General features: G+C 37.8%; 1 protein-coding gene across 1 annotated transcript; it reads left to right on the top strand.

Moving 5' to 3' along the window:
• Window positions 1–672: 672 nt before the first annotated feature.
• ptgs1 (prostaglandin-endoperoxide synthase 1) lies at window positions 673–12,770 on the top strand. The gene is made up of 11 exons (XM_062417771.1): window positions 673–775; window positions 864–938; window positions 2,993–3,109; window positions 4,194–4,334; window positions 4,803–4,946; window positions 5,036–5,217; window positions 5,312–5,395; window positions 6,572–6,818; window positions 7,821–8,107; window positions 9,793–9,940; window positions 10,625–12,770. The coding sequence occupies exons 1-11, from the start codon at window positions 769–771 to the stop codon at window positions 10,972–10,974; spliced, it is 1,782 nt and encodes a 593-aa protein (XP_062273755.1). The 5' UTR covers window positions 673–768; the 3' UTR covers window positions 10,975–12,770.
• Window positions 12,771–17,908: the final 5,138 nt, after the last annotated feature.

Here is a 17,908-nt window from a genome sequence, read left to right as displayed (position 1 = left end):
CCTCTAAATTGTAAGGCAGTGGAAGTATAAAGCAGCATCAAATGGAAATACTTAAGCAAAGTACCTGATAACTGTACTCTAGTACAGAACTTGAGTAATTCATTACTTTCGATTACTGGAGGGAACGCCCTTTAAAAAAAAAAACTACTTATAATTATTTCTAGTATTATTATCTTGCACACGAAAATTGAAGGTAATGGAGTGTTTTGTGAGTACATGTATCAGTCATTAGCTTCTCAGTATTTTAATTAAAATTGAAATTCAATGGGCTTGCTTTAATGAAGACTTGCTTTAATGAAGGTTGTTTTATATATTTGCCAGCAGGTGGCGACAGAGCACTGTGAGACTGTCCCGTGTCGCACCACTGTGTGATAGTTTCCTGTCACTGCAATTGTATGAATCATATATAAACATTATGTTTTTTCATTAGGGGGGGCAGATCATTTTATTCTGAGAGAAAAAGAAAAAGAAATATTAAAGGGGTTTAAACATTATCTTGTGAACAATTTGTCCCTGCCAAGCAACACTAAGAAATCAAGATATTTTGGAGTCACTTGCAGACGTTTTATTGAGGGCTAAATAGAGGAAGTAGTGGAAACTTTGTGACCGCCCATTCTCAATATTTATGTTACACAGCCAATTAGACCATGTCAGTATGTGCTGGTATGGAGAGACATCGCTTTCTAGTAACAGAATAAAACTGTGAACCCCTTTTTAAAATAAGCCTTTTATTATTATTCTATTTCGACCCCTCATAGTGTGGAAGTCATGAAAGGTACGTACAAACATTTATTAAACAAAACACCTGCCTGAAAAATGATGTTATTCACACTTGTAATTTTCAGCTGTTGTGATGCCTGCAGGGTTTAGTTTCTTGACTATCTGGGTGTCTTTGTTGCTGCTGGAGAGCTCATCATGGGCCAGTGACTCAAGTGTTGGTAAGAAGATTTTATTATTCGTCACAATTGATAGATAATTGGACTGAGAAGTTAGAGTTTTGGGGACAAAATTGGCATGAATGTATTGTACAACTGTGTTGAACAATTTTCATAACATATTAAACATAATTTTGAGGTTAAGAGCTGTATTGATTCACTTTTATCTATAAATTATCTCCGTTTAACTCACGGAGATAATAGCTCATCTTTCTAAACCTGCGTCGAGGTTGTTGTTTTTTAATTAAAGGAAAACATCAAAGTTAACATCAGCTGTGAACAGGTGATTAATGCCATCTACTCCTATAATAATAAATAAATAAATAATAATAATAATAAATTCCAATAAATTTAAATTAAAGGTACACTATGCAGGATTTTCCTGAAAAACTATATAGTGACTCATAACAAAGAAATCACTCTCAATAATCATTTATGACTAGGTCTGGGTATCGGTACTCAACAACTTTAAGGTATCGACTGAAATAAATTGATACCAAGTTGTATCGAAACCATCAAACGATACTTGCAATCGATCCTTTTTGCACCCAGAGCTAGAAAATATTACTATTTGTATGAACTTGCTCACAGCCAATCAACGCAAGTGTTCTTCAATTTAATGCGACGTGATTGGCCCACTGCTACAGCAGCTACAAACCGTCTGTGGTGGTGAAGACGCGGTGAATTTGAATTAGCGCGCTTAACAGTTTAGCCGCCAAGATGCCACCTAAACGCTCTAAAGTGTGGCTACACTACACGCCTGTTACGCCGGATTAAACAATTAGACCAAGTAAATAATTAGGAGGCTTATGACTTGAATAGTTGTGAACTTGTCCTTTGCATGCTGGGACAGGCTGAATGAATGAACTTGTATTTTAATTTAGGCCAAAAGTGACCGACCTTTGGTGCAGAGCAGCTTAAAACTGCAATTCAGGTCATACCATAGGAAAATAAAAAAGTGGGATTATGAAATACATCTTGTCTATGGTTTTTTTTATTTAAAAAAAAAAAACTATTTGTGTTTTTCTGCATCAGAAAGCTAAATCAAAATATTTGGGATGTGTTTCCCTGAAAGAGAAAGGTCAACATAAGTTCACTGACAAAATCAACTACTCTATTTACAACATGCATTTATACACTTTCTTTTCTCAGAAACGTAAATCTATCGGTTGTTCGTGACTACGCTTATCTACTGACTCATTCTCAGTTAATAAGGAAGAAAAAGCTGCAGTGTCTGATTATCTCACTGAACTTCTGCGAGTATGAGGGGAGGACAGGAAGTCCTATTACAACTGCACGGAGGGTTAAAGATATGGGTGTTAGGTGACAGAAGCACCATGGCACCCATTATACTTTATTTCACTAGTTCCTGCAAATATTCTGCAGTAGTTGAAGAATAACTGAGATCATTTAAGTAAAAGTAGCAAAATCACAATACAGAAATATTAATTTACAAGTAAAAACGTTGCATTCAAAATCTTACTTGAGAAAAAGTATAAAAGTATGGGTTGCAAAATGTATTTAAAGTATAAAAAGTGCAAGTATTCATGCAAAATGACCTCACTCACTGTTATATTTATTATATATGTGTATATGCACAGTGTCTGTATTCACACCTGTATTTAAAAGGCATTACTAGACTGAAATGTAACCTTTAACCAACTCTTAACCCGACAATTGAACAATTTATCTTGAAGGAAGCTGCTTTACGGTATCTACTCCACACAATGTGAGCCCCCACAGTATGGTTAATAAAAGTGAACAGATACAGAACTACGCAGTCTTTTAGTGCATCACTTTTAGGTTGTCTGAGCTTCATCTTTGGTTTCTCACGTCTGCTTTCAGTATCACTCTGAATCATCACACCATCTGTTCAAAGTCACCTCAGCAACGATCAACCATTTTATCTAACAGATTACTCTGTCTGAGATTCAGTTGTACAAAGCAGATGACCTCTGATGACCTATTAAAGTTTCTCTGTTGGTGGGGTTTATTTGTGTTTTGTGATGTTGATCTACAGTATGAATAAAATGAACTTGACTTTTCTTTGTTTGCAGTGAATCCCTGTTGCTACTACCCTTGTCAGAACTCAGGAGTGTGTGTGAGATTTGGGACAAACAGCTATGAATGTGACTGCTCTCGCACTGGTTTCTACGGGGAAAACTGCACAATTCGTAAGTTTAAAAAAAATCTGAGTATCTGTGTGTCAGACTGTGGATTTGTATTACAGTCACAGCCACGTGACTTAAAGGTTATCCTCTGGTCAACCTCCCAAATTCCCCTTGATGACCATTAACCTTTATTCTGTGTGATTTCAAAACAGAGGTTTGGTTGAAGCAGGATATGTTTTGATCTCTTAATTTACTGCAGCAGTCATGGAGTTTATTTTTTCAGCTTCTGGTGAGATAATAAATGTAAGAACCAGAAAGAAGATAAAATGGGTGTAGTTTTGGATTTATCATTTTGGTTTCTATTACAACACTCAGATACAGGGTTCAGATATCAGACTCTTATTCTTATTATCGATATGGCTGACAATTTTCTATATTTTTTGTACTGTCAACAAACCTCATGTGCAGAGCCAAAACAACAGTGAATCAAAGTATTTATATGTATATGTAAAGCCTGATATCTCAGTCGTCTGTGTCATAGACCTCTGTTGTCGTCTCATTTCTGCACCGGTTGACGTGTTCATTGTCCCCGAAGTGTGTGATTACTTTAGTTTGTTTAGAAACGGCTCCAAAGAGTAATAACAAGAAGATGCATTTTCTTTACAGTAATCAATCACAATTTTTTCATGCTCGTTGTATTGATCAGACTCTGACTCAGATGTTGTAAATTCCCCAAAGAAGTTTAGTACATAGTCAAAACTGTCTGAAGAGTGAAAACTTGACACTGGAGCTGCTACTAAACAAGTTAGTAATCACGCTCTTTGGGAACAAGGAACATGTCACCCAGTGCAGTAGTGTGGCTCATTCATGTGTTTATAATAGTTTTTGGACTACAATGGAGGCCTATGGCACAGAGGAATAAGATAAGACTTTGGATAAACACACAATACTTGTTACTACGATCAGTTCATTGTTGGTTTGGCTCTGCATGTGAGATTTTTTGACATTAACACAGAAAATCGCCTGACATATCCTCTAAAATATGAGAGCTACTTCATAAAGAGAGGCCCTTAATTAATGGTTAATAAATCATTTAAAATGTGTCATGTGTTTCTCAACTGTGTTTGTTCTTGATTTTTGTCTGTAGCGGAGTTCTGGACCCGCATTCGCCGCATGCTAAAGCCAAGCCCTTCGTCGGTTCACTACTTCCTCACACACTTCGAGTGGTTCTGGGACCTGGTCAACAACTCTTTCCTGCAAGATATATTCATGAGATATGTGCTGACGGGTAGGTGATAAGATTAAAATCTCCCAAACGCTGAGTCAACTTCCACCCACACAATCAGCAGAATCATTGACGACAGACCACAGACCACTTTGTGGAGTCGACAAACATTTTCTCACCATTTTCTTCAGTTCTTCTCTTATGCTCACAATATGTATCCTGTATACTTAAACATATCATACAGGCAGGATTTTTGTCCTATCAGTCTGATAACAAATAACTTGCCACCATGATGAAAAATGTATACATATTTCTGGGTTTTAGGCTGCTTTGGGTAAGGTGTGATGAGGTTATATTGACATTATTTGAGAAGTGCATGTTGCTGTTGCCTATAAACTACACACAATGTTCAATAATAGATGAGATGACATATTAATTCCAGTGAAATATTATATATTCAAACTTGTTACTTTACTCAGCATTGATGAAACATGCAGCTGGTTGATCATTTGTACTTTTATCATCCTAAAGTCAGAAGTGACCTTATTCCAAGCCCTCCGACCTACAATACTAAGTATGGATACCTCAGCTGGGAGTCCTACTACAACACCTCCTACTACACCCGGCTTCTACCTCCTGTACCTAAAGACTGCCCTTTGCCTATGGGAGCTAAAGGTGAGACGTTAAACCAACACAACTACACACAGGTGACTTTCCACCACAAGAAATCATGTAATGTTACTGACATGTTTCTCTCTCTGCAGGCAAACCGGTTCTCCCTGATCCCAAAGTGTTGGCGGAGCGTTTCTTTAAGAGAAAGCAGTTCAGGCCAGATCCTCAGGGAACCAATCTGATGTTTGCCTTCATGGCGCAACACTTCACCCATCAGTTCTTCAAGACAGACCATGCAGTTCAGGGAGGTTTCACCAAGGCTCTAGGACACGGAGTGAGACACATACTGACATTCAGCAGTCACCTCCAGTCGAGATCTAATTTAAACAATAAACCTGATAATCATAATCAATCTCATACTCACCCAGGTAGATGCGAGCAATATATATGGAGACAATCTCATGCGACAGCATCAACTACGGCTTCATACAGATGGAAAGCTGAAATATCAGGTATTCATGCATATTAACACTGGATGCCATCTTTGAGTCCAGTATACACATCTTCTAATTAATACATCCACTCTCATAACAGGGACGTTTCCATTTCATGCTGTTCATATGGGTTCACGTCACATTTATTTAATTACTACTTACTATTTAAGTACTGAAAATGTATTGAATTATATAATGTAGTTTTAAGCCATATCCTACCTACTAGTTTTTCATCATACTTTCATACTTTGCTGATATGATTGTGAAACAGGTATTAAATACCATTGTATTAAGAGGGTCCTACAAAGTCTTAACATTTGAGTAGTTTAGATCTTCTCATCTTACTCTCAACAAGAAAACAAATAAATGTATTTCTGTAACTGTTACTTTAAATTAGGCCTTTCAGTTTCAGCTGTAAAGTATGTTCTAGAGATTTAATGTATCCGTGGTTTGCAATGGCATACAATGCCCACATTTTATTCTGGTGACTGCGCTGTATTAAAAGGAGGAACGATTATTTCAGTGAAAGCCTTTTTCCTGTTTTTTGGGCACCTAACTATTGTTGTACTTGGAACATTATGAACTTATCCTTTAAAGAAACAGAATAAGTCTGTTTCTATAACTGTTGTTTTAAATTGGGCTTTTCAATTTCAGCTGACAAAGTGATTCAGAGACCCTTCTAAGCGTCACTTTACTCACACTCTCCTACTAAGTAACTAGTTGCATTTACTATTTGAAATATAAAGTTATTTTGGTAGTCATTAAGTTAATATCAATAATAGTTTCCTAACGTCTGGATATAGTCGGGGTATCAGTCATGCATGAACTTCTCTGTGTCTTGTGCATCTATAGGGTGTTAGCTGTGAATAGCTTTCACTTCCTGTGTCATGTCAACTTCTGAAAAAATAGCGGTAGCGGTATTTTCTAGATAGTAGTGATAAGGATAAGGTTGTGAAGAAACACAATGTTATCCGTTAATCAGTATATATCGCTGGAGGCTGATAACACATTACTTTGCCTTTGGCATGCTTCAAGTTGTGATCAGGCCTTGAGAGGAACTTCTGCATTAGGGTGGTGTTTTACTCACAAGGGTGCAAAGAACGCTTATTTAACGCTTATGTTAAAATAAGAATGATGATTTATCTTTTAACCTTTCTCTTCACACGTGGATGTCTTCTTTTTGTTCGTCCACAGTTAGTAAACGGTGAGGTCTACCCCCCTAAGTTATCTGATGCCCCTGTGCACATGCTGTATCCTGAAAAGTTCCCTCAAGAGCAGCGTCTGGCCATCGGTCAGGAGGTTTATGGCATGCTGCCGGGTCTCACCATGTACGCCACCATATGGTTGAGGGAGCATAACAGGGTCTGTGACATCCTGCAGGCAGAACATCCTACCTGGGACGATGAGCAGCTCTTCCAGACTGCCAGACTCATCATCATAGGTGAGAGCCACTGAAGAATAACACAGTAAAAGTAAAAAATCAGTTCAGTCCAATACAAACACCAAAACTTGTATCAGGGCTTTGAGAAGGCCATCAGAAAGAGTTGACTTATCTGTTTCAAAACCAGTTTTGACTTGTAAACCTGGTCTTTGTTCTGTTGGAAAGTCCAGATGCTTCCAAAATCCAGTTGAAGCTGATCACTTGACGTTGTACTAATTTCCTCCTCGTTCATTATTATGGCCACTGACAGCAAATGGACTCTATCAATCAATCTCAATCACCAAGCTTAAAAGTACAGGTTTTTCAGCTTCTGTCTTTAAAACAAAATACCCCTGTGGGCAAATATTTTAGTTTAAAGCAACCATAAAAAAAAGCTTCCTGTGTCCATGTGGACAGTTTTTTTCCTTCTGAGGTTGAGAAAGTGCACTTCTCAGCTCATTATACTCAGTTATTTGTACAGATGAGTCTTTGATCCAAAGTTACTTAAAAATATCTCCAAATAACCCCAAATAACTTTTGTAAATAGATCCATATTCCTGCACCTTTACTCCCTGGACATCACAGTTGCAATGATTGTGGTTCCTTTAAGGCTGCTGGGAGCAGTCAAAGCATAAGTTGTCACTATCACTAAGATATAACTGACCCTGTTGCAAATTGACATTATTTCCCATCAAGTTGGTCATTCAAGTTGGTGATGTACCAGATTAAATATATTTTTTAAAGAAAAATGTGAATGTTCCTTGCAAAGTTAGTATTACTTTAATTATCTTGCAACACAAGATCAGCTGCAGAAACCACTGAAAACTATATATTAAACTTTTTTTGAGCTGACATGCTGTGGTGTTGTATTTGACTGCACAACATTGTGTGTTCTTATTTTTTTGTCCACCCCAGGTGTTAACTAACCATTTAGGGATGTTTTCAAACCTGTTTTCTTCACACGTCTTTAAATATTTTTCACTTCAATAAGCCTTTATTCAGTGTGATTTTTTTGCCCTCCAGGGGAGATCATCAACATTATAATAGAGGAGTATGTGAAGCAGTTGAGCGGTTACCTGCTGAAGCTGACGTTCGATCCCCCCCTGCTCTTCAGCTCACGTTTCCAGTACAGCAACCGCATCGCCCTGGAGTTCTGCCAGCTCTACCACTGGCACCCACTGATGCCTGACAGCTTCCTCATCGACGGCGATGATATCCCGCACTCCCAGTTTTACTACAACACCTCACTCCTCATGCATTACGGAGTGGAGAAAATGGTCGATGCTTTCTCTCGACAGCCTGCAGGACAGGTAGTGAAGCACCATTCACTCAGTGTGCACAAGAATCAAGTGTTAGCAGTGCAAATGCAGCTAAAGTCTTACAGTTTATTTGCCTTTTTGTATAGGAAGATTAGACTTAGTTACATTTTGAACAACTGCAAAATTAAAATAATGATGTAGGGATGAGACAGAAAATCTAAAGTCCCCCTCCACTCAATAATATGTTATTATTCTTCTTCCTTAATTTGGATGTTTGAGCTTCACTGTGCAAAATGATGTATGTGCAGCGTTTGACACTAAAAGGCTGTTATCACATTCATCTGCTGAAAGTGTATCTGTGTTCATGTTGAATAGTAGATAAAGCATAATAATTGCACTAGAAAGGTTGTACCATTGGAAAATAATCACTTCATTCGACTAATTTGGACAACTTTGTAATATATATATATTTTTTTTTTGTAGTATAAGTGTTTTCCCCATAAAGCACGTGGTTGCTGTCAGTTGAATAATGATGTTTTATGTTTTAACACTGTCTGCTAAGATTTAGGCACAGAACACATGTGGTAAGGGTTACGAATAGAGCATGGTTTGGGATGAAATATCCAATTTTGTCGCCAGACAAACGGCTACAAATGTCCATACGTATAAAAATATGCTTCACTAAAAATACTTGCTTTTTTCGGTTGAAAGAGGAAGTGAGCAGTGGTCTCCAACAGTGGCTTCTGCAACTTTGAAGCTTTTGCAACTTTGTACTTTGCAACTTAACAAAATTTCTAGCCAACCACCCAACTCCTCCAAACATGAAAGTCAGCTCACATAGATTTCATTTTCACAAATGTTGATATTCTACGTATTTAAATGCAGAGATTCAAAGCAGACATTTTATTCTGGAGATTCAGCTATATTAAAAGGAGGAACGATCATGGCAAGCAAAACCTTTTTCAGTGTTATATGGCTACCTGACTACTGTTCTACTTTGAACAGTTTGAACTAATCCCTGAAAGGTGGATATGTGTGTGATAGCAACTTGGTGACTCGTTAGGCCCACATTTAGCACAGTAAAGAAACTGATATACGAGAAGAGATGCCACAGAGGAAGTTGAGCTTATATTTATCATCTATCTTTCACTCTGAAATGTGTTGTGATAATGTTGTATATGACATACTTAGTCTAATAGGTGAAAGATTTTCATGAAAAGTATCCTAAAACAAGTACAACTCACATGCCATGTGATGAGTGGCCTAATATATCCTGTACTGGTAGATAAATTTAGTGACCATAAGTCTAAAAAGATAAAGACAGAGGGTATAATAGTAAAACACACTGTTACAAGACTCCTCGTCTCTCCCATTCATCACGTGCTGCCTGCTCCTCTGCTTACTAGAAACATCAAACTACTTGACAAAATCTTCTCTCCGACCGCAGTGATGGTGAAACATTTGACACAGCATGTTTTTGTGACCACTAAACCACAACGTTTCTTAATTTATCCACATTAAAGTAAACTTCCTCCTTAGTTCATCTCTTGAAACAAGTGAGATTCTTAGATGCTGTCTCTCTGCAGCATCAAAGATGTGCAGCCTTGCAAAAGTACTGACTGGCTGATCGTTGCATGGTGTTACCTGCTCAGCAATACAGGAAAGAGCTCTTCATCTGGATGTGCTCAGTTAATCAGAATAAGGTTGTTGTAACTTTTTTTCTTTGTGTTTTTCAGATAGGTGGAGGTCACAACATTAATGAAGTATTGCTCAAAGTGGTAGAAATGGTCATCAGAGAGTCTAGAGCAGTGCGTGTGCGGCCTTTCAATGAATACAGGAAGAAGTTCAACCTCAAGCCATACCGCTCCTTTTATGAATTCACTGGTAAGCAGAAATGATATTGTAATCTGCTTTTGAGACTCTCTTTGCATACTCTCCTTGTTAAGTCTCACAAAGATACAGTAAAGGGGTTACAAGATATTTCTTATAAACTATAATGATACAGCAGTTATTGTGGATATTGTGCACATCTGAAGGATATGAGATTTCAAGTACAGTTTTTGAGGTACATGTATTTTACTTGAGTGTTTCATTTTATGCTAATTTATACTTTCTACTCCACTACATTTATTTGACAGCTTTAGTTACTTGTTAGATGAAGATTTGACACAATGGATAATATAACAAGCTTTTAAAATACAACACATTGTTAATGATGAAACCAGTGGTTTTCAACCTTTTTGGCTTTTGACGTCTTACAAAAAACAGTGTGTAGTGGGGGTCACATTTCAGATGTCTATGAGTTGTTAACAGCTCCACCAAATAGTGATTTTTCCATCTAAACTTCTCACATGGTTTCATTTCAATAAATCTCCAAATGGTCCAAAATTTCACCAAAACTGAAAGATTAGAAAAAAAGTCAAAAAACGAACCTCTTGTCTTTTGTCTGTAGCTTTGTTCGGTTTTCTCATCAAACTCTCAGTTAGAAAGCTAAATAAGTGTATTTCTTAAATTGTTTAACCACAGTTATCATAAGCCAACAAAATGATTTTTCTCTTTTCCAAACAGATGACGTAGAAATGGCCGAAGGTTTAGAGGAACTTTACGGTGATATAGATGCTTTGGAGTTCTACCCCGGGGTCCTACTGGAGAAGGCCCGTTCTAACGGTATATTTGGTGAGAGTATGGTAGAGATGGGTGCTCCCTTCTCCCTGAAAGGCCTGATGGGAAACCCTATCTGCTCCCCTGAGTACTGGAAGCCCAGCACCTTTGGGGGAGAGACAGGCTTCAATATCGTCAAAACCTCCACTTTGAAGAAACTGGTGTGCCTCAACTCCAAGTGGTGTCCTTACGTGGACTTCCACGTTCCACGAAATGAAGAGGAGGCAAAACCAAGGAAACCCTCAACAGAGCTGTAATGATTTTATTAATATTGTCTTGCAGTTTATCAGGGGACGGCTGTGGCTCAGTAGATAGGGCGTTTGTCCACCAATTGGAAGATTCTCAGCTCCTCCAGTCCACATGTACCTTATCCCCAAATTACTCCTGATGGCCAATGGTGTATGAATGTGTGTGAATGGTTAGTGTCCATCTGATGAGTTGATGATGATGATGGTGATGATGATGGTCGGCACCCTGCGTGGTAGCCCTGGCCATCAGTGTATGAATGTGTGTGAATGGGTGAATGTGACCTGTTCTGTAAAAGCGCTATTTAAGTACAGTCCATTTACCATTTATACTGACTGTCCACAGTTATCAATGTTTTCTGTGAGGTTTGCTCATACGAGTTTTCCCTCTGAACATGTTGTAAATTGTTCGTTTCAGCCTGATGAATACCACCTTTTCATGAGGAGGTGCTTGTAATAATTAGCATAATCCATGCCCCTAAAATTGCCATATAGGGCTCTATATTCTGCTTAGTCATGCGGCAAATTTCATTTACAAAAAAGTCCCCAAAGAGCAAAAACACATCTTCAAGTCCCGCTTTCAGAAAGCTGCTAACGAGGTGTCATCAGAGAAGCTCTGTACTGTGACAGAAATAAAGAGGGACTGTTTGACATATCGTCAGATGCTAAAAAACATATTTTTAAAGCAAAGTGGAATGAAATGATGAAATATATGTTTCTGTGCCAAAATATGGCAATAAAAATCACAAAATCTAAAATACTGTTTGGTATAATATATAAACTGAAGGCATTATAATCCGTAAATCAAACAATAATGAATGGGTTCGAACGAGTGGTTCTTGCATGAGACCCACTGTGCTGTAAATTTTTGTCGTTGTCCTGTTCAGACTGGATTTCTCTTGAGGAGAAAGGATAGATTTTAAAATTACTTCCTGTTTGCAGTAAATACATTTATTTAAGTTGGTCTACCTCTTGACGTGACCTCACATAGTTTCTGGAGATCCGGTTAAATCAGTTTATTTATTATCATTTAGCAGGGACAGCAGCTCAGATATTGTTTTTTTTTGTTATTTGCTTGTATCTGTATGACTGATTATTTCTTTTTCTTTATTTGTGACTTTATCTGTGACTTTTGTAACCTCATGAAATTAAATTAGCTAACCGCTTCCTTTCAGAGAGAGGGTCCTGCACCACTGCCAATTTATTTTTATTCAATCTTTTTTGGAGACCCAAAAACAAAAACATGTAAAACTACTGTACATGTTACCCAATTAAAGAAGAGTTTAATGTATTTTAAAATACCAAAAATATTAGTGTAAGAAGTTGGCTTTGTAATGTAATAAATAATGTTTCCTCACAGTCACGTTTGGTCTGTGTCAATAGACACAAGTCTTATTTCGGTTAATATTACACCCCATAAATGTTTTTACAGGCTGTTTCAGATAAAATGTGACAAAACTGTTACTGAGGACTTTCACTGGTGCAGTTTGGGGATTAAGTGCCTTGCTCAAGGGCATCTGAGTCATAAAAATAAACCAGGGAGGCCCAAACAAACCAGTTAGACTAGATTCAACCAGGACTAGATCCCTGACTGGCTTCCCACCTGCTTACCGCCACTTAATTTGGTTATAATGGCTGCCTAATGAGGTGATACATTGTTGTTTTGGTTAAATGTGAATAAAAACGCTGTCTTGTGCTTCTTGTCAATAAATACGTTTTTCTTTCTCCAAGCTTAAAGGACACGTTTGCAATTTCATAGGCACTGAGAAAAAGCTTCAGAAGTCAGTTGTCCTGAAATAAATTGGGTTGTTGCAGTTGGGTTCGCATATTTCTCCGGTTGAAGTACATTTAACCACTTGAAGGTGGTCATATGAACACTGAAAGAGGTTTTCTTCACTATAATCATTCTTCCTGTTTATACTGGCTCTTAAAAGATCCCCTTCAAAAGTGATTGTACTTTCAGTGTACGTGATGAGGCTTATAATCCACAGTGTGAAGTAGCAGTAATTTTATGCAAAAATGCATTTAAAAGTTTATTCTAAAGCTTATATGAAGCTTCGGCAGTCTGAGTTAGTCATATAAAGTGGATATCTGCCACATTTAGTCTGTTTAGCATCAAATTTCCTCTTTGTAGATCTCTGTTGAGCTGAGGTGGAAGTATAGTAAGAAAAAGAGTAAGTTTTGGCACTTAAAAGACTGTAATGTTGAAAGATATCTACTTGATTCTAATCATTTGGACGGATGAAGTTTCATATTAGCGTCAGATAATCTTGGAGTTCTAATTGCCAGTATGAACAGGAAGAATGTCGAACCTGACTGTATCTCAAATTGTGAATCCATCCTTTAACAAGCAATAATAGTTTTAATTATGTGTAATTAATTATCAATAACATGAATTGAGAAAAACCTACAGTACATTCTCAATACTAAATGTACAAATGTGATGTGACTTGTTGCTGTCTGAGTTCTCATAGACTGACTGATTGACAGGATGTAGTTGTGGTTACGTGTAGTGGTGTTGTTGTTGTGTCAAGACACGTTAACAGGGTTACTTCTCTGTTTCATATGTCAATTTGGTGGTTACCTTTTTAATTTGTAAGTAATGCACACACAGAGGAGCATGACACCAAAGCAGCAAGGTCATCGGTGCAATGAAGCCGAACATCCTGCACTGTGCAGTCTGTACTGATAAGATAAGATAAGATAAGATAAGAAATTGACACAGCAATACAGTTGCGTAAGAGTGAAAGTGATAAAATAAACAAAATAAAATAAACAATCTCTGTGTAAATAAATCTGCAATATATAAATGAGCAATATGCAGAAGTTCCTGAGATTATATACATGTGTGCAATGTTCCTGGGATTTACACTGAATTATTGTTGCATTTCTGATAAAACAGTAAGACAAATCATTTGAAAAAGTCCAGTACTGCTTGAAAAGCCAATTTGGAGACACAAGAGCATTTGGTTCAGTAGGTATACTAATATGTAAAGATATTTTATTGCTTTAGAAGCATTTGTGGTGAAAAGCTTTGAGAGAGAAACAATTTAATTTACACTAGATTACACTGTGCTGGATTTATTTTTACTGTATGATATAAAATGTGTGATTGCAACGCCGTCTTTAATTGCAGAAAGTATTATACTGCCCTCCAAAGGTTTTAACATGGTTGCACCTCTGTCAGTTTGGTCTGCTGCACTTGTTCACTCAGCAGTGTTATGAACATTTCAGTTTCTTAATGGCAGAAAAAAAAGACTTTCAGCTTGTGTTACATCAACATGACTCAAAACTATTGATTGTATATAAATTATATATTGTGTACAATAAGTGTTGGCAATTTGATCTAAAGAGGCTGGGAGAATTGAGAACTGATTGTCTCTTTATGGTTTGATGCTACGTAGAGATTGAAGCCTTCAACCTTCATTATCACAGAACAAACACAGAAAACTACACTTTAAATTCTGCCTGGCAGTAAAAGTACTTCATGAGCTATGAACATGTGTTGACTTGGTTAGAAAGTTTGGATGGATCAGATTTGGAGTAACTACTTAAAGAACCAATACTAATGGTGCGTTCCAGTTGTACTTGCAAATTGAAACTTCTGAGTTCCCAGTCGGAAATTTCAACTTGAATGCCACCTGAACTCGGATCTCCAACTCGGAAGGTCGGACATACCCCACCAGCCCAAACCTCAAAATCCAAGATGGTAGCCCTGTGCATTAACAGTGTGAACGCTCTATTAATCCTGTTTATTATCAGTTTTGTCTTATTTGTGTCTCATTAAATCAGTCGCACACACAACACGGTCCAACTTCTTTCTGTGGACATGTTGCTACGCTGTTTGTATGAGCAAAATACAGTGAAATGCATTTTTATCAACTGGTATTTCTATCAGTGGCTAACCTGGCTAAAACTGGTTTTCTGACTGCTAAACTGGGATCAAACTGAGATGTGATGTCATTCCCAGCTCCGACTTTCGACTTCCAAGGTAAATGCAACGCAGCATAACAGTGACCTGCATCTGTGAACCGCTGCCAGTAAGGGAGCTGTGGGTTTATAATTTAAAAAAAGTATGCAAAAGCACATGTAAATGTTGCTTTTCTTTGTGATATGATTAGCAATTTATCTTCATATGAAACAGCAATGGAATGGAAATGACTAAAGCAATGTATGCAACAGTCAGTTTTAAAAAATAAATTCATGCCAGGGATGAAAATGAATGTTAAATTCTGCAATAAGAAGCTAAATTCTAATATATTTGAAGTAAGTTATGATACAAGTTGATATATTTGAATCTGACTCTCCACTAGTCCACCAGCTGCCCTCAGGCTTTTCTGCCTGTTTAAGGCTGGACTGAGTGGGACAAACGACAGACAAAGGGAAGCTGCAGATTATATTTAAAGACCACTTGAGATACTGTTGCTTTCTACCTTGACTGAAACAAGTTATCATGAGCTTTAGTTGTCTTTTAGTCTTTATGTTGTTACATGCATATTTGATATGAAAGCCACTGTGCTTCAGAGCTGGTAAAGAAGTTTGTTTTATGAGCAGATTGTTCTGAGAGTATGTTTCAGGCTGGTTTCTCTAAACTGCCAAATTTAACGCTTATAATGTAATTCACTCTCCAAATGGTCTCGTATCAGTTATAGGGTAAAGAAAGTGTTCGAGAGAGTTTGCATGTCTCAGATTATCCAACAGTTAACTTTGTGGCACAGAGTGTGTGTTTTTTGTTTGCTTGTGGCCTGCTGACATTTAAGGCTTGATTGTTTTCTGTTATCAGTTGTCTGCTTGCACTATTTCTCTACGCACCTGCCCTGCATCAGTCTCGTTAGCCCTGTCCCGCTCCCTGTGTCCACCCCAGCCAATCAGCTCCAAGCCTGCCCTTGTGTCATGGTACCTGTTCCTTGTTGTTTCATTTGTTTCGTTTGTATTTAAGTCAATGATAACGACGTTGGTTGTATTGTCTAAATGTTTATTAATAGAGCCCCTCTTACCTTCCTTTGGTTTCAAAAAAGGTGTAACAGTCAAGTAGTTTCATATTACAGAACAAGCAGAACTGAAACAAGTTGTGTACAGTCATAAATTTTGCAATATTTTCAAACAAAGTAATGTATCCTTGGCTGTTTCACTAAAGAAGTAAATACTGTACAACACACTTACATCTTAATTTACTTGAAATAACCCATAACCAATTACACAATATGAATCAGTGAAACATAAGACTTGTACATAAATAATAATACAATAAATACTACACATAGACATTTTCTCTTTCATTTTTCAGTAGTGAAATAAAGAAAGAAAGCAGGATTATAACAGGATAAAGCAGCAGTTGTATTAAGAAATAGCCTGGACTATACAGTCAAACATGCACCATGACAGTAATTAATGTAACCAGTACAGGTATTAATATAGAAAGTGCTCCACTAAAGCTATAAAACACACATTTGCGAAATATGTGGATGCTAAAACTGGATGTTCGTCCCAAAGTTTGATTTTTTGAGAAATACATTTATACATTTTATTGCCAAGAGTTAGGCGAGAAGATCAGTAACACGGTCATGTTTGGTGTTTTCAGTATGGTGAAAGATCTTCATTTTGTTTAAATATTAAGAAACATGTTATGCTTTTAATCAACAGTTTTGTTTGTATTAAACCAAGACCATGAATCTGTACACAAAAAGAAATGTAACTAACCAGGTTTGCTATGTGAACAGCAAACAATGTTAAAGAAATAGTTTTATGTTTCTGTTTGTTTCCAAATTAAACACAGTAGATACTTTGCGTTAATTGGTGAGCTTTAAGGCTAACTCTTTCCAGTCTTGATGCTAAGCTAAGCTAACCCCATACTTTCAATCTTGTCATCCAACCCACAGCAAGAAAGCAGATAAGTTTCCCAAAATGCTGAACTCTTCCTCATTGATTGAGTTATGGTCACATTAACCTTACATTCAACGAACTTGCCCCACGCTTGGTCCTAAAAAAGGTTGTGACGTCATGGTTCTGATAAGAGCAACGCTACAGTTTGTAGTCTGTTTATGTGATAATGTGCTAAACATGGTGCTGCTGAAATACACTAAAATAATAACTTCGCTATTCAAACACGGTGCTGCTTTTTCTATTTGAGGCCGCCAGAGCCGACTTTAGATTTTATCGAAATAGTAAACACACGATAGCAGCTAGCTAGTATTTAAGGCTTCAGTAAAAGTGAACAGGTGACCGAGTGAATACTCCTAAAACCAACATGACCACACATTTGCTCTGTAGCTACTTACACTGATGCAGTCTGGCAGTCGACTGGTCATTCTCCGGACTGTTAACTAATGAGGGACTAAACAGAGGAGCAGTCACTGAGGTGGAATTTGAAACTGAGCTTATATGAGTGTTAGTGCCTACTCCCATTGACGTAGTAGCCGCTGGGTAAAAATGCACATCCACTGCGACTGTGGTGAGGCCCAAGGAGACATGGTGAGAGAGCAGCAAGGGAGGGTTGCCACGTGAAATGCTGAGGCTGTGGTGGATGGGTGCTGCAAACGGCTCAGCACTTTGCAGGGTTAACGAGGAGCGCAGGCTTTCCTCATGTCTGGATGGCGGAGAGGGCGAAGGTGAGCGGGAGGGCAAGGATAATGGAGGAGGCAAAGCATCCTGGCACGGGCTGTGGTTGTCTCCTCTGTTACTGGTGCAGTCCTCAGCACACTGCAGCTGGATGCTGGGCTGCGACAGACTGCAGCCCTTCTCCTCCTCCAGAGACGGATCAATCTGAAATAGACAGGAATGCCGCCCTTAATGATAACCTGAGTAAGAGTCACAAGCCTGTAGGATGGTGGATGACACTGTGATATTTGTAATTCACATTACACATAAAAACCCCCACAAATGTTTGATTTCTGAATAAAAAAGGCAGCTAATGAATAAAGGCCTAGAAAGCTGTGCCCACACTGAC

The sequence above is a fragment of the Scomber scombrus genome, chromosome 4 (genome assembly GCF_963691925.1).
Source record: "Scomber scombrus chromosome 4, fScoSco1.1, whole genome shotgun sequence".
NCBI classification, from domain to species: Eukaryota; Metazoa; Chordata; class Actinopteri; order Scombriformes; family Scombridae; genus Scomber; species Scomber scombrus.
The sequence above is the reverse complement of the archived record's forward strand: the minus strand, read 5'-3'. Positions and strand labels throughout refer to the sequence as shown.

Bases quoted from the DNA above. Each gene is read 5' to 3' on its own strand.
- ptgs1 (XM_062417771.1), top strand. The intron at 4,335-4,802 runs GTAGGTGATAAG...ATCATCCTAAAG, and splicing joins CATGAGATATGTGCTGACGG to TCAGAAGTGACCTTATTCCA. The intron at 6,819-7,820 runs GTGAGAGCCACT...TTTGCCCTCCAG, and splicing joins TGCCAGACTCATCATCATAG to GGGAGATCATCAACATTATA.